This window comes from Culex pipiens, chromosome 3, assembly GCF_016801865.2.
Source record: "Culex pipiens pallens isolate TS chromosome 3, TS_CPP_V2, whole genome shotgun sequence".
Lineage (NCBI taxonomy): Eukaryota > Metazoa > Arthropoda > Insecta > Diptera > Culicidae > Culex > Culex pipiens.
The window spans coordinates 150,629,733-150,655,445 of record NC_068939.1 but is presented as its reverse complement, the minus strand read 5'-3'; the positions used below and the strand labels follow the sequence as shown (position 1 = coordinate 150,655,445).

The 25,713-nt window shown below is 34.6% G+C and overlaps 1 protein-coding gene across 3 annotated transcripts in view; it reads left to right on the top strand.

Moving 5' to 3' along the window:
• Nucleotides 1–25,713, top strand: part of LOC120422242 (ATP-binding cassette subfamily G member 4-like) — a 54,450-nt gene that overhangs the window by 16,899 nt on the left and 11,838 nt on the right. For 2 of the 3 annotated variants that reach the window (XM_039585632.2, XM_052710355.1), the window contains exon 2: nucleotides 10,540–11,185. In XM_039585632.2, the coding sequence (XP_039441566.1) occupies nucleotides 10,773–11,185 (413 nt within the window). In that variant the 5' untranslated portion in view covers nucleotides 10,540–10,772. Of the gene's footprint in view, nucleotides 1–10,539; nucleotides 11,186–21,532; nucleotides 21,859–25,713 lie in introns of those variants that run through there. The other variant, XM_039585635.2, reaches the window with a different exon arrangement.

Genomic DNA, 25,713 nt, shown 5'->3' with positions numbered 1-25,713 from the left:
TCACCGCGGGATAATGATGGTGCAACACTTTGACCTGATTTTCATGCCGCGTTCGACGTTCATTCCAACTTCTGCTTCTGGAGAGCGAAATGCATCACCCAGTTGGAGGGAGTCAGAAGCCATAAGAGAGCTGCAGACTTTAATTATTCAGCAACTGTCTTCGGTGAATGGAAGTGGAATTCATCTCATGTATAGAAACGCATGGTCCCTTAATCTGCTCCAACAAATCGGTGACATTTGCTACTGACCCAACTGTGTACTATCCTCCTATAGCAACTAGAACGGCTTTCAGCAGGGTGGCAATTAAGGTGATGCATTGCCAAGGACGGAGTTCATCAGAAGAGAGGTCTATTAGTGCTTGTTAATAGCACAGTGTGGTAATGATTGTGAATCATTAATGATGATGGTAATTTACCCAGTTGTTGTTGATGGGCTCTACCTGGGATGTTTCGAAATAAGACGTGGTAAAGTATATTATACAAATCATGTAATGACAGAGTGAAGTACAGAGTTTGAAGCGACATTAGGGTGACAATAAAAAAAATCGACACAAGGGATACCCCTGATTCGATTCCTTATGCAAAAATAAGCAACTGTGCTAATTTTGAGCCAAATCGGTTAAGGTTCGGGGTTCGCTTCAGAATGAATGAGGCATCGTCCAGAATTGCCCAAGGTGAGATTTTTGTAGACAATTCTGATTCAAAATTCAGTTAATCAAAATTTTAGTATTTCAATTTAACAAGAACACCACCAAGTCTACTGGAACAATACCAGACTATGCTATTCCTTGGCTATTCCAACCTATATTTTGTTTTTTCCTATTTTGAAGACATTCGAGAACAAAAATATAGTTTTATTGAGGTATGTATGATCTTGAGATGATAATGATTGAAGATTTCCATACGGATATACAGCCCATGTTCGCATAAATGTCTCATATGCAAAACCAGCAAGCTGAAAAAAACGCAAGGCAAGTTTGTCCCACACATAAAACTACGAGTTGAATTAACAGGACTTTCTCATGATCCCTAGAACAAAGTACTGTATGTTATAGGCTTTTCTGAAAGATCACACGATTTTGAATCAAACTGCATCATTAACTCAAAACTTTAACTTAATTAATTAACTAAAAAAATTACATTTTTCAAAACATTGGTCACAAAAAAAAACAAGTAAAACTTCCAACCCATAAATTTTCTAAAATGTTAAGCGTTCTTCTTTCCAATGCATTTTAAAGATCAAAAATTGGTTGAAAAATGGATTTTTTAAATCGAAGCCCATCTAAAGGCGGGGTGGTTTGGGTGGGTTGTAGAGGGTTGACTGTAAAAAAAATTGGAACACGTAATTTAAAGGGAATTTTCATGTACCTTCGGTATGCCTAAGGCTACCAACTATACGGATTTTTTCCTTACCATACGGATTTTGACCCTCTTCGAGGACTTTTAATTTTTTTTTACTGAAATACAGTAAAGTTTTACTGAATTTTCATCTACTGAAATTTCAGTAAACGATTTAGTATTTTAGACTTTACTGAATTCTCAGTTAACTGATATGTGTCACTTTGACAGATAATTTACTGAAATTTCAATAAAATTGTTGTCAAGACAACTGAAATTTCATCAAAAGAAACGTCAAATTATTTTGCTGAAAATTCAGTAATTTTCTTGAGGCAGTTTGACAGATCATTTGCTGAAGGTTCAGCAATCGTTGCTGGTATTTCAGTTATCAAAATTTTCATTTATTTCATCAATCGTCCAAACTAAAAAACAGGTGGTTAGCATCGAGGCATTTATTATTACCATTTTCCTTACTTTGATTTCTAAAGATCACAATACAAAATAATTAAAACAACACATGTTTGTTGTTTGTTTGCAACATGTTTGAAAGAGGATTTTCTTTCGGCAGCATCCAAACAATAAGTCATAAGTGAAAGTGACATTTCAGTTTGACAGATATGCAGTTACTGATTTTTCAGCAATGTTTTTGTTCATTACCGAATTTCAGCAAAAGTGATGATTACTGAATCGCATTCAGTAAATTATTTTACTGAAATGACAATCCAAAATTTGCTGTGTACGGATTTATATGGAATTTTAAAAATTTTGAACGTTGAATTGTTAATTAGACATTTAAATTTAACTGTGATTTTGATTTAAAAAGGGAGAATTTAATATTTTTTTATTTTTTTTTTCTTTCATATGTTAATAGGACCACATTTCAATTGGATGTAAGGGCTTACAGATATAAGCTTAATTACATTGCTTATAACTGAAAATAGAATATTTTTTTCAGTGTGGTAGAAACCAGGATAGTAAATTTGATTACGTAAATATAAAAACGATATAAATCAAAAAGCTGTCAAAGGCAAACTTATGGGAAATTGAACGAGCTTTCCGTTAAAAATATTTACGAGACTGAAAAACCATGTCTGTCATATAGAAATTGTCAAAAACTACAAAAAATCCCGTTTTTTCAACATTTTTGTTTTTAAAACCGCTGTAACTTCACAAGAATTGGACTTAGGACAATGGTCAATATGGAGACTTTTATGTAAAATTGTCTGGAGAATCGACTCTCGTGTTCGGTTTTTGAAAATTTTGCCACTTAGACCACTTTTAAAAAAAACTGTTTTAGTAAATGATTTTTGTATTTTTTAGGAGAGACATACCATCCTGCATTTTTTGTCAGTCTTTTAGTAACATTTTAGGCTATTTCCTCAAAAATTTTGAACGAAAAAAAATCGTGACATCACCTTCAAATTTAAGTTTTAGACTTAAAAATCAAAAAATCTCATAGATGTGGCGTGTATTTTTGTTTCAGTGTATTTTTTTTTTTCAGAAAGCCCGTCCAATTTCCTACAAGTTTGTCTTTGACCACTTTTTGATACGACGCAACGGCTTCGAGATACAGTAATTTTTAAATTACAGAATACAAAAATATTTAAATACCTTACGCCCTTCTCAAATGTTATTCTCGAGTACTATTTGCTCCATATGCACAAAAATGGCTTATATAGGCCTAGGATAACATGTCTACAAAGTTTCATTGAAATCGTAGAGGGTCGGAGTATCAGAAAAATTCCTGATTTGAGCTGGAATTGCTCTATATGCAAATTAAAAAATCTGGAGGAATTTTCTGATCTATTTGCTGTCTTTGGCAAAGTTTCTGGTATGGCTATAGGGCTGAACTGAAAAAAAATGATACAGGGTAAATTTTTTTTGTAATTTTAAATTTCACTTTTTGTCACTAAAACTGGATTTACCAAAAAAAACCACTATTTAAATTTTTTTCTGATGTTTTTTATGGGACATCATATGTCAACTTTTCAGAAATTTTCAGAGTGTGCCAAAAATCTTTGACCGAGTTATGAATTTTTGAATCAATACTGATTTTTTTCAAAAAAATCGATCGATTGGTCCCAAACAAATTTCAAATTAGTTTCCGATGTAAAACTATTTAAGTGAATTGTTTTCAAGTTATAGCCATTCTATGGTATGTTTTTTGAAAATAATCGCAGTTATTGATTTTTTTAATTAGTGCCCATGTGTGCACACTTTTGTTAAAAATATTTTTGAAAAGTTGAGTAATGACTAACATTTCAAAAGGGCGTTATATTGAATATTTGGCACTATTGAATTGTTAGTCTTGACTTAAAAAAATAAGTATTGGTTTCGAAAAGATCGGAAAATTTCACGAATGTTTCATACTTTAACTTTGTAAATCGGACCATTAGTTGCTGAGATATCGACGTTAGAAAATGGTGGGTTGTTTGGGGGAGACTTAGAATACATCAATTTTCCTGTTTTTAAACGTTTGCATGGCAATATCTCAGCAACTAAGCGTCGTATCAACAATGTTCAAAAAAGCAAAATATAGAGAATTTTTTCAGCTTTTCAAAAATATGTTTTTCAAAAGTGGGCAAACATGTGCACTTATTTAAAAAAAAATGGAAAACTGCGAGTATTTTCAAAAAAGTTACCTAAAAATGGCTATAACATGAAAACGGTGCACTTTATCAAAATTTCACCAAAGTATTTGTTTTTTTTATTGCTTAATTGGCAAAGGGAGCGCGTGGTCGTAAAAAATATTCGGAGTTAAAAGTGATGTTTTGTGATTTTCAAAGCCCTTCCTATATCATCGTTGATCGGAAGGCACGGCGTCGGGTGGACTGTGTTAAAATTTTTCGAATAAGGTTTTATTTTTTAGCGGTGAAAAAGCCATTTCCATATAATGATCGAAAGACGCACTAACAATTTGGATCGTCGAGTTAATAGTGGAGCAAAATAACTGTGTGTGAGTGATTTTGTGTGTTAACCAAAAAGACCTTCCTATAGCATCGTTGCTCGGAAGGCTCGCCGACGGGACTGTTATGAAAGTCCTTCCCATAGCGTCGTAGCTCGGGAGGCATCAAAAAGCCAATACCTTATCCTACTAATCCGAAAAAAATATTAATCACGTGATGCTTGAAGGAAATGCTGTGGATTCAACGGTCTCAAACGGTATCAACAAGTATATAGCGAGAAACTATGTGCTTGACGAGTCTGCAACTTCAACTATCGGACTAACATTCCTCCCTTTCGTTGAACTGCAGGCTTCTAGGGATCTTCAGAGGTTAAACAGTGAACGGATGGTTGGCTCCCACTGATCATTTTTGATTCATTGTTTAACTTCAGCTGATCCGTCAATAACGGAGTAGCAGCTCATTGACAGTCAACCATGCTCATGCTCATGCTCATTTCACCAAAGTATTTTTTGATTTCACATCGAAAAATAAAGTTGAAATTTTGTTGCGACCAATATTTCGATTTTTTGAAAAAAAAACAGTATTGATTAAAAAATTCATAACTTGTTCAAAGATTTTTTGCACAACATGGAAATTTCTAAAAAGTTGGCATTTGATGTTAGTCCTTATCCATACATACAACTTTGGCCAAGAACCATATCGATCAAAAAATTTCTTCAAAAGATACAGATTATTGAATTTTCATAAATCATTTTTGTATGGAAAGCTGCCAAATTTGTATGGAAAATTATATGGATAAACTAATGATACAAAATAGCTTCTTTGGGCATACCAAAGACACCAATAAACATTTCAGCCGGATTAAAAAATACAAAAAAAAATTCGAATGACCGAAGTCTGAGAAAATTGCTCATATGAGACATTTATACGAACAAGAGTAGTACAGCATTTGAAGTCTTAGTAATTACGACAAAAAGTACTCACTTCAAACAAAGTTCGTAGACCACCCGTTTTGTTTGCCATTTGATTTATATTTTATGTTCTGAAATGAAGCGTTAATCCTCATCCTCACTTTCATTCTGTATCAATAAGTCCCCAAAAACTAAACGACCAATCGCACCGGATTATCCAAAGAAAATCTGCTCGTTAAACGTAATGCGCGGCTCTGCCGATGATGGCGCTCGACCATAAATAATAATAAACATCACGAGGGGAGGAATCAATTCCACGGATTCGATTATATTACCCGTCCATCCCGTCGTCAATCCAATCTACCGCCCAAAGTCGGTTGCGGTATTTATCGATTCAAAACGCACCCACCCCCGTCGCTTCATTTCGGTGCTTGATATGATACCGGCGTGACGTGTATTCTACTCTGGTCGGGCTATTTTTGGACTGCTCAAATTTCGATAGATTGATTGAAGAAAGGAGGCACGGAAGTTGGAGTTTGGGTTTCACAAAGTAAAGTGTCAGTGTTTGACGTTTGTTTGCAGGAATCTAACGTTAAGGGATGTTTGACAGGATTTTTGAGGTGTATCTTGCTTTGTGCTTTATAAGGTTGGGATTTACGACCTTACTTACGAAGTTGCATCAAATAGTAGAAGCTTCATGGGCAATTTTACGGTCGTCATCGTTTTGCTGCCCACCATCGAAAAAACGGCTAATATCCACTTTTGGCAAAAACGAGATATTAGCACCAGGTGATAGAGGATGTTCCAACGCATCTTCTGACCCTTGAATTTCACTGAAATAGTGTATAGACTTGGCTGCCGATGCGAAAATCCAAACGGCTAATATGCCACTCTTATGGGAAATTGCCTTGACGGAGATTTAGTGACAAACACTAAAACGCGTTTTTCTCGGAATACTTGATTTGGCATAATAGCCGGATTTTCAATTATGGGCAGTTTGGACGCACGTACCAAGAATTGATAGTTCAATGTGTAATCAGTCTAAACTTTCTCAAGATTTTTTTTTCTATTTTTATTAAACCATAGTCTTTAATGGATTATCCACTACCATCGAAATTCACTAGAAAGAATCACCGGTGCAGTTAACCGGAAAATCGTCCAAAGAATGTCTTTCCCTGAAAACTAGCCAAAAATAGTCTGCACTAAAGCAACACTAGCAAAAAAGTTTCAATGGAAAATCACTTCCCTTAGAGCTGCAAAATACATACCTACGGATGAGTGGATGGCGTGCAGGATACGAACTTTGGAGCAATCCAACCATGTACTCATGTATAACACCAAAGCATTATGCTCCAGGCGGGTTAAAAAAAAGTCAGGATAAAACACTGTTATTAGCATATTGATTCGAGCGGACAACCTCGACCTAGCACTTTGAACTGTGTTTCTGCCCCCCTTTCAGACGGTACTTGGACAGTTTTAAACAAAACCATAGTTTTAAAACGAACTACCCATGTATGAAAATAATCCAAATAGAGTCCACCCTTCATTTGCATCCACTTTTCCACTTTTCCAATGCAGTATACCTAACTCTAGAGAAACGTGCACCAGAGGACATCCTTGTCGGATCATATTTAGAAGCTGCCATGTTTCGAGCAAAGTTTTCCCATTTCCTCAACAAGAGTCGTCGTCGTCGTCGTCGTCGCGTGGACCCCCAGTTGAGCTCAAATGGTTAGGCTTGTTATGGTGGCACTGTTGTTCAGTTTGCTTTTGCACTATTTTTGTTCAGTTTTAGCCTAAATGTGACCATTTGTAAGGAAAACAACTTTACATTGTAAAGCATTTGCACGTTATATGGGTTCAGAAAGTTTTTTTGTTTAATTTTTATTATTTTATTTTTAAGCTTTTTTTTATTGTGATGAAACAGTTTTTATAGATCACTAAAGTTGATTCTAAACTAATCAAGGATTTGAATCCATGTAAATTAGTCAAATCTTATACAAAAAAAGCTTTCAAGTGCTTTAAATACGTGAACTTAATGTAAGATTGAATTATTTTTTGTCGTTAGTTACTTTTTACTTTTTTTATTTTCAATTCAAAAAATCATGAAATTAAAATTTTAGCACGTTCTGTACATTTTCTTTTTGGTGTCCTTTGCAACCTTTAATGTTAAGAATGAAAATTGAGAAAAATTATAAACATTTTTAGAACAACAGCAATGTTTCCTGAACCCTTGAGACAACCTACTTCGGCATAAGTTTTATTTGTTTTTTTTTTTCCTTTTCTTCATTACAATAAGACTTGCAACTATTTTGCATTTCTTAGTCAGAATTTTAATGGAAATCTAAGTGCAATCAGCTGAAAGCAATTTTATATGTAATGCACGTTTCGAATCACTTTTAGCATGTTTGGTTTTATTACACAATTATTTGAATTTTAGTGATTTTCGGTATGCCGGTAATTTTTTAAAATTTATGATTACAAAACAAGTGGACTGGTTTAAAATGCATTTTCAACTATCTTTTCGTTCAACTTTGGATAGTAACTTTATTTTTCATTTTTTTTTGTTTTTAGTTTTTTTGCATTGTTATTCTAAATCTGTTAAAAAATATCGAAAAGTCTTTATTTGTTTCAAAATGCATCATTTACGTTATATTTTCTGATCGATTTGGTGCTTTGAACAAAGCTGCAGGATTTGAATAGGACATTTCAGAAAAAAATACACGGATTTTGCTTTGACAAAAAGAGATACACGAAGAAAAAGAAATGCACCATCAAATTTAATACTATTTAAAAATACTTTATGTGAAGAAAAAGCAACCCACAAATAAATATTTAAAAATCATTATTCGAAAGATTAATGCACAATTTACCTTCTAATAAACGATGATATAGGAAGGGCTTTTTTAACACCAATAACTAAAAAAAGGACGCTCGAAACACAAATAATCCTGCAAGGTTAGCGCGCTGTTCCTTCGTCCATAATCGACTCTCGATTACAAATTTGATTTTGAATGTTTAAACATTTTTCGGAATTTTGTTGGGCGTTGTTATAGTTTTTTTTCGAATATTACATTTTTTTCAAAAAATCATAACTCCGGTTTTTTGTTTCTAGCAAGCAAACTTCAAATCAGTACAAAGTTGCTGCCGGAGCTTTTTATGGAACCTTTCCTTTATGTTCCTGATTTTTGACACTGGCATGTCTATCAGCAATTCCCTACGAAAACACCATGGAAAAAAACAAAAGTGCTCGGATCGGGCTCAACATTTTTCTGGGGGTTCCCTGGCCGAAAAAATTAGACCCGTATTTTTTTTGTTTGGCCATTAGGGTGACTTACGCCGTGTTAGGGTGGTCTAAAAAATGGCTATTTTCGCCAATTTTCGCAAAAAACACTTTTTTCGAAAAATCAACTCCTCGCCATTTCAACCTATTTCAATTATACGCAATTACGAAATTTTTGGTGTAGAGGTCATCGCTGATGTTTCAAAATTATCGGAGTTTTAGTGAAAAAAGTTGATTTTTTGCCGATTTCGTCCTTTTCCGGTTTTGGAGCGCGGCGTCGAAAAACACGGATTTTATTTTCAGAAAATCATATCTCGTTTTTTTTGTTTTTGGGCTTTAGTTGATGTTTTTCGGTGAGAAATGAAACAAAATTCTTCTTCGTTACGTTTCGGCCTACTTCTTGGTTTCGGCCATCTTCAGACTATATTTAAACACAAAAAAATACAAAAAATAAAATCTTAATCAAAAGGTCACAAATATGAAAAACACTTAAGTTACCACAAAAACTATTCCAGGCCAGGCTACTCCTGCTGGAGTGTCTGGATCGTGTCAGCTAACTGAGAGTCGTGCCGTGATTTTTTCGGCTGACTCTCTTTTAGTTTTAGCAGCAGCCGATTGTACGACGACGAGAGAGAAGCCGACTCCCGTTGGAGGTTCACAGCCTCCGTCCCCATCATTTTGATGTGCATCATCTCGGTCGTACATCTCGCGTTCTCCTTCTCGACCTTCTCCAGAATTTTAGTTCTGGAGAAATCGAAAACGTGTCCTATTCCCAGTGTGTGTTGCGAGAGGCCAGAGTTTGCTGTGTTGTTTAGGACAGCATCTTTATGCTGCTTAAGCCGCTTTTCCAGCTTCTGCGATGTTTGCCCAACGTAAGCCCTGTCCTTACACACACTGCAAGGGACACTGTACACGACATTAGTTTGCTGCATTATTGGTACCTTGTCCTTCAGTCTGCTAAAAACTGTGTTTTTTATTTTGTCGTTAGGTCTGTAAGCAGCAATTATATCGTGTTTGCGTAGCGCTTTCCCCACTTTTTCGCTCAAGTGTGGGATATAAGCCACCGATGCGTAAGTGGCAACTCCCTTGTCCCTCTTCTCCTCGCGCTCGAGAGAGTTGTACAGAAGGTGTACTCTCTCTCTGTACTTGCCACACGAAGCACGCCGGGTAGTTGTTCCTGTTAATGAATTCCTCCCATTTTTTAGTATGTTATGTAAAAATGTTCGGGGAATCCGATAAAAATATTTCCAGAAATAGGCACTTTGGTCCAGACACCATCAAAACCGCATTTTAAAAGTTGCATACGCTCTTTTCATATGTTAGGCTAGATTCATTAAACTTTTTGCTATTTTTCTTTGAAATGCCAACTTATTACCTTTCATTTGCGTATAAGACAATTGAAATCGGTTGAAATGGTGAGGACTTATGATTTTTCAAAAAAAGTGGTTTTTGCGAAAATCGCCATTTTTTAGACCACCCTAACACAGCGTAGGTCACCCTAATCACCAAACAAAAAAAATACGATTCTAGTTATTTCGGCTAGGGAACCCTCAGAAAAATGTAGAGCCCGATCCGAGTACTTTTGTTTTTTTTCATGCTGTTTTCGTGGGGAATTGCTGAATAATAATGTATAAAGCATTTGGTGATAACTTTAGCTTACAGTATATGAAAATCCGGCTAAAATTTGAAATCTCGTTTATTTTTGCTTGTTCCTTTAGTTTCAAATAATAAATACGTTTTATTAAAGGAACCTTTTTGATGTGTTTATTTTCATGTTCCTTTCAACTTTTGGGATGGTTTTTTTTTTGCAGCTTTCATATTTCCTCCTAAATTATACCTAATATGTAGCTTCAATTTCGCGAACATTCGTCCCCGTTCGTTTCGCAGCAATTATCTCCAGCACGACACGACTCACACGCATCATCCCCCGTACATCAGAGGAAAGCTCTCTCTAGCGTTAAACCACCTAATTGATGTGTCCCCTCGAGGACCATATAATTAAAATAATATTGAAACAGGCGAAACCCTATCCGGTGCTGCGGTGTTCCCTGGCTAAATTCATGTCAAATTAACGTATTCCGTTTTCTCTCCATGTTTTTTTGCAGATCTGCTGAAACACACACAGAAAAAACTTGAGCTCAAATAAATTGCGCTAGAATCATCACCACCGGAGTGACAAATCTCTCTTTTCCCGAGTGGAACAGGTCAAATTGGAATACGCTTTGCAGTCAAAATGAACTGAACGAAAAGCTTTCGCGGTTACGGTCAACCCTAGCCACACTCGCGGGAGCTCTTCGAGGACAGAAATCCGTAACAGTCCGGGAAAAGAATCTCCAAAATGGCCGATTCCGTCAGGACAATCCACCGGAGTGACAGTGCCACGCTGATGAACGCCGGTGGCGGAGTCATGGGGCCAGGAACCGGCGGTGGACCAGCCCACCACGGCCACTACGAGCTGACCGAGGTATCCGTGGTGGACATTAACGCATCGTTGGCCGCCTCGGCGCCCCTTCTGCCGACGCCACTGGCCAGCGCAGCAGCGTCGTCCTGTCCCGTGCCACTTCCGCCGTCATCCGGAAGTGGTAGCGCAACTACGACTGGAGGCGCCACGACCGCGACGGGCTTCAGCAATCTGTTCAACCTATCCAACAGTGCGGACCTGACGGCGGTGGCGTACAACTCGTACACCCAGAACGTGCGCTGCAAGTCGCCACCGACGCTCGTGGACAATCTCAAAAACGGGACCATTGGGTGAGTTGAACGGAAGGTGAAGGGCGGTTAAGGGTTACTATTCTAAGAATTTTGTGGATTGGAATTTCTGGTGAAAGTCGTCGAAATGGATTAAATGCATTTTTTCTCAAGAGACAAATTTGCATCTGAACTAGTCTTTACTCTCCCTTGTCAAGATTTTGGAAATTATCGTGATATCTATCTATATACCGTAAACTGGGGTGACTTTGATAGCCCGGGTGACTTTGATAGGTTTTTCAAATGCCCGTCAAATTAATATCTAAACATTTTTGAGAATTTTAAGTATGTAAGCATTAAGGGATAGCTTATTATCGAACATATATGCAAAAATGTGACTGTTACATTGGATGTATCAAAAATAGTGGCCAAATCAAATTTCTATCAATGTCACCCCGGGCTATCAAAGTCATCCCAGTTTACGGTATATAAAAAAACTTCGACGGTTTTGTTCGAACGCGAATCAATTCAACACGGAAGGTCGGATCGAGATGCTCTTTGTTGCGTTGGGTTCGTATAAGACCAAGGAAGGTTTATACACTAACTCATTGACACTTTGGCCACTCCGGAACCGATTCCGGAGTATCGGCAAATGGTATGAAGAAAGTTGCGTAAAAACAAATTTTGATCACAGGAGGCTGAATTAGCAAACAAGCAAGAAACGTCAGGAAACCAAAAAAAGGGCAGGACGAAGTTTGCCGGGTAAGGCTTGTTTTATATGTTTTAATGGACTAAAAAGCGCTAGAGCACAGGATGATGCATTATACAGATATAATATTGCCATTTTTTGACTGTGTACGGTTAGGCTGGTACAAATTTTATTTAAAGATTTATTTTCGATGTTCATTTTCGTTAAATCTTACATTTTTTGAAAACTAATCTTTGCAAAACAACTTAACTAGTGTAAAATGCATTTTTAAAACACTTTTTCCATGCAAATGCTGAAACTACGGCATGTATTTCAATATTTATGTTTTTAAGAAAACCCATGGCTCATTGATTGTTTTAAAAATGTAATCTAGAAATCATCTATTATGGATCCACAGTTTATTAAAAAAAATGTATTTTTGTAAAATCATCAATTTTTTTGTATTTAAATATGATATAGCTAGGATTTTTTTTGCAAAATAACAAATTTTCAATCGTAATTTACAGTAACGCCAATATATAAAAAATTAGTTGCAAAAAAAGTCCTAAAACATCAAATGTTACATGAAAACAAGTCCAAAAAGTCTTTTGAAAAATGCTACAACTGTTAAAAAATGCTGTGCTTGTGCTACAACATCCTCCTGCTTTGTTATTGCGGTTTTACAACAACAACAAAAAGAAGTGGAACAATGCTTACCATTCTTTTTTTATGAGTGGAAGGTTTAGAACTGTGGCACTGTCTTTGTAATATCAAAATTTGAATTAAAACTATAGAAATTATAGCATAAAATTGCGTTAAGCATAAAACCATAAAAAGTTGCTTAAACCATAATGGTGCTTATGAATTATTTTTCACATTTGACATTGTTATGTGTTTTTATGTTCAATGCTAACTTTTAAACCAAAATCAGTTAAAAGTTGTAAATCTAGAGTTGAAAAGAAACAATAATTGACAACAAAAAATCGAAAACAAATTGCTAGCACACAACCCAAATAAACAAAACCATCAACAACATGCTCTTCGCCTGGCCGATCTTTTTGCTGTTATCGCCTCGGTTCCTTCCTGCGCTGTCATTCGCGACGTTCGGGCCGCGGGGAACCTCGCTGCAAACTGGTTTCCGGCTGATTTTCGCGAATGTGTCAGTGCGGTGTCACGCAGCGGGATTGGTGGTGGATGTTGTGTTTAGGCAACAGAACATAGAAGAAGCAACAAAACAGCCGGCAAGAACTATGTGTACATAAAAAAAAAACCTGATGAATCGCGAATTTCGAGGAAACCAGCTGCTGCACGACACTTCAATTTCCGAAGCCGCGACTTGTGTTTAGTCTCGGTTTTATGGTTTTAGAATCGCGATGATGGTGTTGGTTTAGAATGACATGTTGTTAATTGAATGTGATTAAAGCTGTTTAAGTATTTAATTATATTTTAAATAAGAGTCTACCATTTTCTGTACATTTGGACAATTTTTGTGATAGCGGTATCGTTATTTTATTGTATTTATTTCTAGTGAAAGAATAATCTAAATTTAAAATTAATCAAAAATCAGGCCATCAACGTAAATCCTTATTTGGGACCTGTTATTTCAACCCCGCAAGTTGTCCTGGAAAGAGTGAGTGAAAAAAGCGGTCGAGATCATGGGAAAAAGTTTATTTGATTTGATTACTTCACTTTGTCTTCCAACTATTCACTCCCGCTTTCTGAACCCACACTCGCACGTCAAACACTTAAACCACCGGGTTCTGGTTGTATATACAAACGGGAATGGAAACACATACACACACGTGCATCGTGATTGTTTGCGGTACCACTTTACGGGCACCAGCGGTGACAGTAGCGAAAATGCAACCGACCGTGTATTTTATCAGGCTATCCCTTGGAACTAGCTGTCCAGTTAGAAAAACAATCTTGAAAAAAACTTAGTCTTTAGTTGAGAATTAATATGAAATAAAAAATAAATGAAATATTTTGCCACTAGTGTCTAAATCTGCGCGAGTCCACGAACAATCAGGACACAAAATTTAAAGGTTCAAAAACGTCGAAAATCTTGAAGACTGTAACTAACGCAAACGTCCTTTAAATTTCAGAATTCAAAATGCATCTAAAAGGGCTTAAAAAATGAGTGAAGCATCCAATTTGGTTAAACTTAAAGCGAGTTTTTGGCGTTTAAGTGAAAGAAAAGCCCAATTTTTCACATTAAAAACATGCTTAGATATATTTCTATCCATTGTAATGCTTCAATAAATAAAAGTTGAAAAAAATAAGATGCACCTTTTTTCTGGTGACATCTAGGGGAAATATAAGTTTAATCACTCTAAGCCGTTCGACCAATTCTCATCACTTATGTAGTTTTTTCGCTATTGAATCAACATTTTCAGATGTATCAACAAAGAAGAGTTGCTTGCTCACTTTTATTAGAGCTATTTATTACTTTGGATCAGTCAAAAACACTTTATTAAAGCTGTAATTCATGATCAAAGTGCTGATAGGCCGATAATAGAAATAGGCTGAGAAAGGGTATAGTTTCCCTAGTATCCTTGGAAACGAACCAGATTTTCAAAAAAGGCAGTGTTGGTATTCTCGCGCTCTCGCGAAAAAGAATTCTTTCTCTCGAGTTCTTACCGCGAGTCCCGTGCTCTGCAGAGAGCAAGTCACAGATTGGCCGTGTTCTCCTCCGCTCGCGAACGGGCTAGCTCGTGAGCCGGAATTGCCCGCGAGCGAGTAGTAGAACGTAGAGCGTCCAATTTCCCGTCCCGGGAAAAAATTTCCCGGGAATTCCCGGGATTTCCCGAAAAAATTTATTTCCCGTTTCCCGGAAAAATTGTAAATTTCTCGGGAATTCTCGAAATTTAAGCAAAGGTACATTTTCTATACTTTTTGGGACCATTTTTTTTAGATGCTCAGAGAAAAATAAATGAAGATGATTTTATTCAGTTAAATTTATTTTATAGCTCATATACAATTAATCTGATTATCAGACACTTTGATAATATAAATTTTTGAAGCTACGCGAAAATTAGGTAAGCTTTTTCAAGAATATTTGGAGTTATTTCATAAAAAATATATTAAACTGAGAATTTTTACGTTTTTGTTTGCCATGATTTAATGAGTTGAAAATCAAATTGGTATCTTAACATTTTTAAAATAGTTTTGTGCAAGAAGTATTATTTAAATTCGTTAAATACCTGATATACAAGAAATTACAATATGTAGTAAAAGAAAAATGGAGCACTGGTGTAACAATGAGTGTTAGAAGGTTAAATATCAAAACAAGTAAGACTGATTGTGACATGATGTTAATTCCAAATATTTGAAAATATTGAGTTGTTTGAAGTAAAACAAACAAGAGAAATTTGATTTTTGCTTTGCCATTTTGTCCAAGAACTGAAACCATTATGACTTTTTTTTAGAAAAGTTACTTGTCATGAAAAACATAATTTCTGCATGTTTTCTCCAACTTTTTGTATCAAACCACACTCTCTTTTACTGGTCACAGAGGAAAGAAAATAATTTGTATGATTGTGGAGTATGGATTCATTTTAGGGGAAATTCTCGTAGGTTTCGCAGGTTAAGCACTCGCTCCTAACTCCATCCAATTTGCTATTTTTTCCTACAAAAATAAGAAAAAAAAAACATTTTCTTGCAGTTTTATGATTCTTTTCATGCAGTTATGCTGTTAGTTGATATTCACACTTGTTTTAGCCTTTCAGTTGCTGTTCTAAACAACTTAGTTGCAGCAGAACCAAGATCAAAACAATTTGCAATTCCCGGGAAATTGGTTGAAAATTTCCCGTTTCCCGGGAAATTTGTAACCCCGGGAAATTGGACGCTTTCGTAGAACGTGATAGAAACAAAATTGTTTTAATAATTAAGCATTTTCGTCGATCGCTGATTAGCTTTTCAGTGAGCAAATACTATTTACAGGGTCAAAGTATTTGGTACAAAGTTTGAAATAATAAAAAATACCCTTGTAAACCTTATTGCATTGTTTGAGAGCAATTAGGAATGAAAACCTTAATTGTAATAAGAAGTAAAATCAAAAGGCTTTCCATTTTCAAACTTTTATAAGGTTCTTGGAAATATTTTTCAAAGTTTTTGTCGTACAACAAAATGCAAAAAAAATATAAAATTTTAATTACGATCTATGTTTTCAACATTTGAGTGAAAATAAATGTTCTGAAATGCATTATACAATATCTTAAATATTGACGCAAAATAATAATTTGCGAAAAAATACATTTTTGCGGTGCAGTACATCGATTATTTTTTAATCCAAAATATTGTTATACGAAACCAAACATGCTAAATTAGATTTTCAAAGTAGAAACATGCATTTTAGGTTGTTTTCAGCTAATTAGATTTTTTTTAATGAAAACTTGAAGCTTTTTGAAAAAAAATTCTGCACCCTGATTTATCGGCACAACTTGGAAAAAATGTTGCTGTTTGACTTTTCCTTTTATTAAAAATCTACAAAAAATATTTGGAGCAAAGTTGGAAAGCTCTTCCAAATCTTTTCAAGTTTTTTATTGTGCCCAATTGTTTTTGAATATTTCTGCCTCCTAATTAAAAAAAATCATTAATAATCAATAACTTTTAAGTCAGGGGTGCTCAAAGTTTTTGGAGGCCGGGCCAAATTTGAAGCTCAAATGAGGTTGTGGGCCAAATTTAAAAAAAAAAATGGTTATTAAAAAAATTAAATAACGTTATTTTGATTTAAAAGATTTAATTTTTTTATTTAAAAAAAAATGTCAATTCAAAATAATAGAAAATACAAACTAACGGTTTTCTATCGGTATTGTTGATTTTATTGTTATAGGTATTTGAAAAAAAAGTTTTTAGCTGAATGTACTTGTGTTTTCAAAAAAAAAGTTTTGTTTTTATATTTCGAAAATGGTGACATAACATGTTGAACAATTTATCTAAAGGCGTAATTTTATCTATAAGTTTAGTGTGGCTTATGAAAAATCGTTGAGAGCCAGAATTTTAACATTTCAATGAAAAAAATGTAAGCTTCCGTATGGTTAAACTGCAATCATTATTAAAAAAAAAGATTTGACAAAAAAAACATTTAACAAAAAAAACATTTATATATTTTAACGAAAATAAACTTAAATTTAAATTATTTTTCATAAACCTTAACATGTTCAAATGATTCTAAATGCTAAGGAATGCATATTTAATTAATTTCAGCTGATTGCACCTAAATTTAAACTTTTTTAAGTTTTAAAGTTTATAGGAAATATATTTTTGCTCCGAGCCAATTTTTTTAAAATGGTAGAGGGGTGGGTTGATTTTCATCGACGAAAGCTTTGACAAATATTTGCAACAAACTTGATCCTCAGATTTCCACAACTTGTCTGCCTGAATCAGTTGGTAGTCAATCAGATACGTTATCTAACTGTAATGAGTTCAAATCCCGAAGGAAGTGCAATGTATGTTTCAGAGTCAGTTCATAAAAGGGTTATTATGACTTGCAAATTAATAAAGAAAACTTATATTTTGGCAAATATTACAGAATTCTACCTAAGTCAAACTTGAACTTTTTTCTGATATTTCTAAAAATGTTTGATGAAAGTTTTGACGATTTCTACTAGTTTCACTCACATTGAAACCTGTGACATTGTTTTAATTATAAAATATTATGAACAATTTTTTTGTATCCTAAAGTGGGGATCAAAATATTAATTAATCATTAGTTTTGTTTTATTAACAAAAAATAAAAAAAGATTAGCATATTTATAAAAGTTTAAAATAAACCTTAACTTTGAAAAAGTATAAAATAAATATAAATAACTTTGCAAGTGGTCAACGGGCCATTTTACATGATCATTCAAAATGGGCCCGCGGGCCACAAAATATCACCTCGCGGGCCACGTTTGGCCCGCGGGCCATACTTTGGTCACCCCTGTTTTAAGTACTGTGTAAAAGGAGTCCAATTATTTTAGGTTATACTTCTTTAAAAAATATGAAAACTGGGTTTTCTGACGCAGTTAAGCTGTAAACTGTTAGGAAATATGCATCATATTTTTAATTTTGGTCTATTGCTTTAACTTGCGTGTACGCTTATTACACTGATTCGAAAAACTGATATGCAACAGTAAAAAATATATCTACATACAAAAAAAAATGTTTACGATAAAATGTTAACAGCAAAAAAACTCAGCAAAAGATAGATCGAATTACAAATTTAATGAAAGCCAAGGGTTACCGTCCATCACTTTAGCAAAGTCCGGGGGGTGGTGAAGGGGTCGGAAAAGTGCAATCCCATTGATTCTGCGGGGTCAGGTTTTTTCACCCCACTCTCGTGTACTACACGAGCAAGGGGTAGGTGGACTATCCACCCCAAGAGAGTGGGCTGTCCAAGTCGTGGCTATATGTTCCCACACAACATATGTATCCGTACCGGAGACAAAGCCCACCCGAACAGTTAAATTAGAGCAATTGTTGGTTCATACTCTCTCGCTCGCCGAGTGCATGGGAAAATTGATCGGTTTCAAGTGCAGCAGGCAAATGTCAATTTATCGCCGTTTGAGGTGCTTTGTGATTTATTCGTGGAGATATATGTTTTTTGGGTGGAATAAAATGCTGAAAGTAGATTATAAAAACGTGGGTTGAGTTTTTTAATTGATTAATTCTATAACGAATCGCCGACCCCTGTGGTTATGCAATTTAAGCATACCTTTAGGCGGGGCATTCATCATGGTGCTTTTTTTATCGGTACGATCTCTGCATGCCTGACATGGAGCGGCTCTACCCAACCGGTAAATTCGTTTCTGATTGAACTTAATTGACATCTTGTTCTACTCAGAAAGCTGTGATCAGTGCCGCGAATGTTGTGCTTTGTGGCAAACGGTGCATTTGATTTGCTTCGTAAAGCTGATATGAAAAGAAGATAACAAGACAAATAATTACCTTTTTTCATTAAATTTCAGCAATTAAAAATTATGAGCCAAATTTAAAAAAAAAACAAAGCGTAGGGGAAAGTGGGGCAAGTGTAACAAGCTAAGGAAATGCTCATTATAACCCATTAAAAAGTTAAAAAATCTGTCGGATTTTATTATAATCATCTTATTCTAGGTCTTAACTAAGACTTTGTCAGAGCAAGTTTTTAAAAAATCCTGTTTTTTAATGTAAAAAATTGATTTTAAAAATTTTGATTTTCCGTACGTTCTACTCAACTAGTGGGGCAAGACGAACAATGCATGAAAAAAAAATGTTAATTTGCTAACAATTGAACTGTTGTCACTTAGATACATCAGATTAGAATGTATTTGAAAGGTTTCTTCCATTTTTAGATTAAATAATAATGTTTTACTAAAAATTTAATCGTTTTTACGAAAAAAAATATTGCTTTGACGAAAAAAGGAAATTTTTATAATATCACTGTATTTTGCATGGGCAATTTTTTTAACAGTTTTTTTTATCAGTTTTTAAGTACTTTTATGTATTTATTTCTCAATGAAATATGTTGTTGCAGCAATTCGTATTTTATTCCATACTAAAAATCCATATGGTACACTTGCCCCACCTGAACAAGATTTTTTAAAAGCTCTCAACAAAAATAACCATAAGTTAAATCATACTTTGTAATAGGTGTATGTCATTGGTAGGGACACTACTGATCTAGGAAAAATAGCATTTTGATAAAATGAGTCTTAAAACGAACCCTAAGCCTTATTTTGTACTTTCCAAATCTTATAAGAAAACAAAGGTTTTGAAAAAACGTCATTAAATCTTATGCCCCGTGGCGTTTACGTCGTTTTGGCGGTTATGTGGTAGTAGAATCAGCTAATTGCATTGCTAGCAACAATTTCTCATACTGGAAATAATCAAAATTGTAAAAATTACGGCCGTACGAGCGATTGTTCCTCTTGCCCCGTATGGTCGTCTTGCCCCACCTTCCCCTATTTTAAAAAAAGCTGTTGTGCTACTATCAAACATCTACAAAATAAGAATGAATTCATGAAAATATTTGTTTTCCCCAATCAATGTCTAAAGTCTCAAAATTCAAGATTTTCAATGCAAAAAATATATTTAAAAATTAATGGGAAATTTTTGAAGGGGCAATTTTCCCAGAACTCCGGATTTGGATTTTATTTGTAATTTTTGAAGGAAAAAAAACCTTTTAGTGTCTTTTGTTCTCCCAAACAAGGCTCCATACAATTTTGGCAGTTGTCCATACACAAATTATACGCAAATATTAGAAAATCTGTATCCATTGGAGGAACTTTCTGATCGATTTGGTGTCTTCGGCAATATGTCGGTAATATGTCTTCGGTCGATTATCCGAAGGCATCGGAAAAATTTCTCTTCAGATAATCGAATCACGAAATTTTTTTTTTGTTTTCTAATTTTTGTTTGTCCCTAAACTACGCTAAAGTGATCTAAAAATTTAAAATCAAAGATGGCGGCCAATATGGCGTTAGCGAAACATTGAAAAAATAATTTTATTTAATAATAGGCAATCAACTATTTTTTTCAAATTTGACTAAAATAGGGTCACAGAAATCGAATTTGATGTTTGAAACAAGAAAAAGAAATAAAAGGAAAAAAGTTTTTTTTGTTCGTGGTTCGATTATCCGAAGTCCCATACAAACCATTGGATAATCGAAACTTCGGATAATCGAGGCTTCAGATAATCGAGTCTGGACTGTATTTAGAAAAAATGACGGATTTTTTTTTCGCAGATTACAAAACTTATTTTTCACAAAAGTCAATTTCCCAAAAAAAAGTTCAATTGATAAAATATTTATAACTGGGCCAAAAAACCAGCAACTTTTAAGCCATAGAGAATACAGACCAAAATTTTGCTAACGTGTTATGTTTTTTTTTGTTTTTTTTTTTTTTTTTTGGGAATAAAATCGAAATCTCATCCAAAATTGTTTTTTGACATCAGTTTTTAATGTTAAATTTGCAATCGAAAAGTATGTACTTTACATGAATTTTAATGCGGTTTTAAAGTTGAATTTTGACAAAACCAAAAATATTTTTTGATTTATTTTTTCAAATAGTTTGCATGAGTTCAATTTTTTTTATAAATTTGACTAAGAAACATTAAAGTTTTGCCTTGGATATAGCGGATGAAAGAAAAAAAAACAGGAAAATTTAAGTTCTAAATCGCATCCAAACAGCCTTCATTTTATAATACCAATATCTCAACAACTAATAGTTCAATTTTCAATGTTCAGAATTAAAAAAATTGTTTAATTACAAATCATTACAAAAGGACCAAATATTCAATATTACGCCCTTTTAAAATGTTAGTCTTCATTCCAAATTTATCAAAATATTTCATGTTAGGAGAGTTCAGAAAATTTCTCTAGACCTGCGATTTTTTTAAATTGAAAGAGAGTGGAATCTTTTGATTGCAAAATCTGCATTGGCATTATTTTTTTTTTCATTTTGCATGAAAAAATCGGAAATTAAAAAATAATAATAAATAATAAAAAATAATAATAATGTAATAGTATGATTATTATGACAAAGTAAGATTTGAAAAACATCACTTTCCAAACCCTCCTCTATAATTCCCCCCGTTGAACTATCTCCACCTCTTTTTGTACCCGGTACGTTGAATGACACGACAAACTAAAAGCTCGATCATCACCAATTAGTACACGTTAGACCGGCCAACGGTACAGATCACAACTCGCCGTAGTCCGCGGTTCTAAAGTTCGATTCGCGTTGTTTTTGTTTTTCTTTCTCAAAATTGCCTCAAAATGTCCAAAATCATCAAACGGCTCAGTGCCAGCCTCGAGGACGACGACCCTCCGTACGAGGAGTTGGAGGGCGGCTCGCCCCGAACGACGTCACCCCGAAGGGCTCCGATCGTCCGGCTAAGCTTTGCACCGTCGTCCGGGTCGAGCAGTTTGGCAGACCGGTTGGAGGAACTGTGCGATCGAGGTGGAGATTACCACCTGAGCAGTGACTGTGATAATAGTTTTAGTTTGAGCTACTACGCTAATCTGCGTGGCGCCAACGTGCGGGAAGGTGATGGGTTCGAACGAGACGATGCCATCTGGGTGAGAAGGTGGGTTTGACGGTGGTGGAAAGTGTGATGAGCTAAAAGGTTCTAATGTAGTGAAAAAGACTAATTTAAGTTAAAATATTTAAATTTTCTACAAAAAATAGAATTGAAAATTAAAACTTTTCCTTGATTTTAAAAAATATACTCTGGAAAATATATATTTAAGTTCCAAAAAATCCAAGCGCACCCACCGTAAAGTTCATCTCAAGTGGCACACCGTAATTTCACAACCATAAAAATGTCACCAAGTAAAAAATCCACTTGGCCCGCCGGAGAAAGTAACCTTTCGGCAAAGGGTGCCACTTGGTGTGACCCGGTTTTTTGTTTTTTTGTTTAAGCAAAACGAACAAGTTAGAGGGAGGTCAAATACATCTTCGTGGAACAAACAGCTGAGAGCAGGCAGCAGAGACAGCAGAACTTGGGGAAGCATATTTTCCCTGGCTTCAGACAGTCACACTCGACTTGGCACTGCTTCCCCTGCGTCTATTAGCCTAAAGGTTGCCAATTGACCCCTGGAAATTTAATTTCTACAACCAGCTGCTGTCACTGACTGCACAAAGGGGGAGAGGCAGTGAACACCTTTCGGTGCGATTTTTATTAATTTCAGTATAAGATAAAATGCAAAAAATAAGCAATAAAATGAAACTGTTTGTTTCAAATCAAATCAAATCAAATTATTCGCTCTACAGCATTGCCTTGGCGTTCTCGATCTCCAGACTCGAAACTAAGTGTTCGAAGGCTTGATTGTTGAGAGGCAATTTGCAAAACTCTTTTTACACCTTAGCTTCCCATCCACCCCGGGATTTGAACTGCCGACCTTTGGATTGTTAGTCAAACTGCCTACCAGCGACTCCACCGAGGCAGGACCCAGGGAGACGACTCCTACACCTGGATTGAGCTAACGACCTAACCTCTAGGTTAGACTGGGGCCAACAATTACTTCCCCGTCAAACGGAAGGCGTGATCAGACAAATCTCGTTATATAAAATGCCACCGGGACCTTCTGGGATCGAACCCAGACCGTAATTTATTTTTTCACAAAAAATATCAATTTACCGAGATTTAGTTTTTTATTTTTGAATTTTTTACTTGTTTTAGAGGACAAACCCCGCAACTTTTGAGCCATACAGACGTATGGGCAAAAAAAATTGCCGCCAAGTAATACTTTTCTCAAATTGAAAATTTTACCCAGCAAAATATTTTGACTTAACTTTTTAATGTAAAATTCAATTTAGAATCGGAATGTACTACACATATATTTAAAAAAAAGTGCATCATTTTTGAGATATGGCCACATGAAAATTTTGAGATATGGCCACATGAAAATTGAAATCCTTTTGAAATTATTGTCTTTAAAAAGAATACTGTTTCGAGAACATCAGAAAATTCCACAGGTGTTTGTTGATTTGAAAATTCTATAAATTTGAAACAATGCCATTCCATCGTGAAACTACTTACCTAATTTTCCTGGTATCTTTCAATATCAGTGCTGTACGTTCAACTTTTCAGCACTGAAATGGGTGCTGAAAAGTTGAACTTTTCAAAACTAGTTTCGAAATAGTAACTTGTTGCATAGTTGCAAAAAGAAGATTTTTTCAGCACGAGTCGTACATTTATCTAACGAGGTTTACCGAGTTGGATAAATACGACGAGTGCTGAAAAAATCAAGTTTTACAACGAGTTGCTTACAACATTTTTTGCAATTCCAAAAAACACACACTGAGTGAAATTTTATGTCAAATTTTCATGTATTTTGTCAATAAATTGTTTAAATAAAAAAAATGTTGAAAAGTGTTACTTTTCGAAACAAGTGCTTCAGCACGAGTCGTACATTTATCCAACGAGGTTCACCAAGTTGGATAAATACGAGTGCTGAAAAAATCAAGTTTTGCAACGAGTTCCATACAACATTTTTTGCAATTCCAAAAAACACTCACTGAGTAAAATTTTATCTCAAACTTTCATGTATTTTGTCAATAAATCGTTTAAATCAAAAAAAAAATGTTGAAAAGTGTTACTTTTCGAAACAAGTGCTGAAAAGTTCAACTTTTCAGCACCCATTTGAGTGCTGAAAAGTAGAACTTTTCAGCATTTATTTTGGTACAGAAAAGTAGGCTATTTCGTCGTTCAAGAATGACAGGAAAAGTAAGTAGTTTCACGACGGAATTGCAAAAAAAACAACATTTTACAATATTTAATAGATTTGAAAGGTGAATTTACTTAACACATGAATGTTTGATAAAATTTCAGTTTAAGGAGCATTTTTCGGAATTTCAAAAAAAAATGTGACCAAAAAATGAAATGTTGTGAGCAACTCGTAGCAAAACTTGATTTTTCCAGCACTCGTCGTATTTATCAAACTCGGTATACCTCGTCCGATAAATGTACGAGTCGTGCTGAAAAATCTTCTGTTTGCCACTAGTTGCATAAACTACTATTCAGAAATGGTCACTTATGGGTACTGTTTCGAAAACGAAAAACTTCTAATTTTTAATTAAAATCAAATTTTAAGTGGCCATATCTCGAAAACGATGCACTTTATCAAAATTAGGTAAAGTACTATTAAATTGCAGCATTTTAAACTGTAGTCAAAATGCATTTTTGGGTAAGCTTGTCTAAAAGTGGCCCTAAAACATATTAAATGTTTCAAAAATTAAAAAATAAATAAACGCATTCGCGAGAACTAAATTTCTGCGCAAAAAGCACAAGTAGTTTTAAATTGGCAAAAATATCCCGTTACTTATTTTTTCTGGATTGTAATCATCAATACTTACAACTTTGCCGAAGACACCAAATCGACTAATTTTTTTTTCAGGAGATACAGCTTTTTATCAAACTTTTCAAGAAAAAGAAAAGCCACAAATGTTTTGCAGTTTAAATCTTACTTTAGATTTTTTCATTGGTCCAATTTGAATCGTAGTAAAATAACCTCTCTTTGAAAAAAATAAAACTTAACAAGATATCATAAATTAAAAAAAGTTATTAGTGAATAAAGCTAATATTTTTGTTCCATAAATGGAAAGCCAATTTAAACATTATAATTAATCATATCAGAAAAAATAGTGAAAATAACTGCTTTAGGGGAAATATACCGTTTCTCGGCCCATTTCTATTATCTGCTTATTAGATTTTTGATTAGCTTCAATAAAGTGTTTTTTTTTAAATACATTTTGAAGTGATAAATACCTAACTTAAACAAATGTTAGCAAGCAACTCTCTAAATTGATGTTCGAATAGCGGCATACTACAAAAATAACGAGAATAGGTTGAAAAGCAAAGTGTGATGAGTATATCTCCATAAAACAACTCAATTTGATTTTTTCCAATTTTTGGCCAGCTGAATTACGTTTCGGTTTACTCAAAAAATTTCTGGGTGTTCCTTGGCCAAAATAATTAGACCCACATTTTTTTTTGTTTGGCCATTGTGGTGACCTACATCAATTTTCGTCATTTTTCGCAAAAAAAACACTTTTTTCAAAAAAATCATATCTTCGCATCATTTCATCGTCATTTTAGCTGTCTTAGACGCAAAAGAAATGTGATTACATGTTTGGGTACCATTTTTTTGTAATTAAAATACGCAACTTTTGGTACCCTAACATATATAGGTCATCGCTGAAATTTTTAAGTTATCGCAGTTTTAGTGAAAAAAGTTGATTTTTTGCCGATTCCGTCATTTTCCTGTAATTGGCGCGTCGAAAACTCAGTTTTTATTTTCAAAAATCATATCTCGGAAACGTACGGTTCGACATCGCCAATTTTTTGATATATAATGTGAAATTTTCCGAGGAATCCGATAAAAATATTTTCAGACATAGACTCTTTGGTAACTTTGTAGACATGTTATCCTACGCTTAT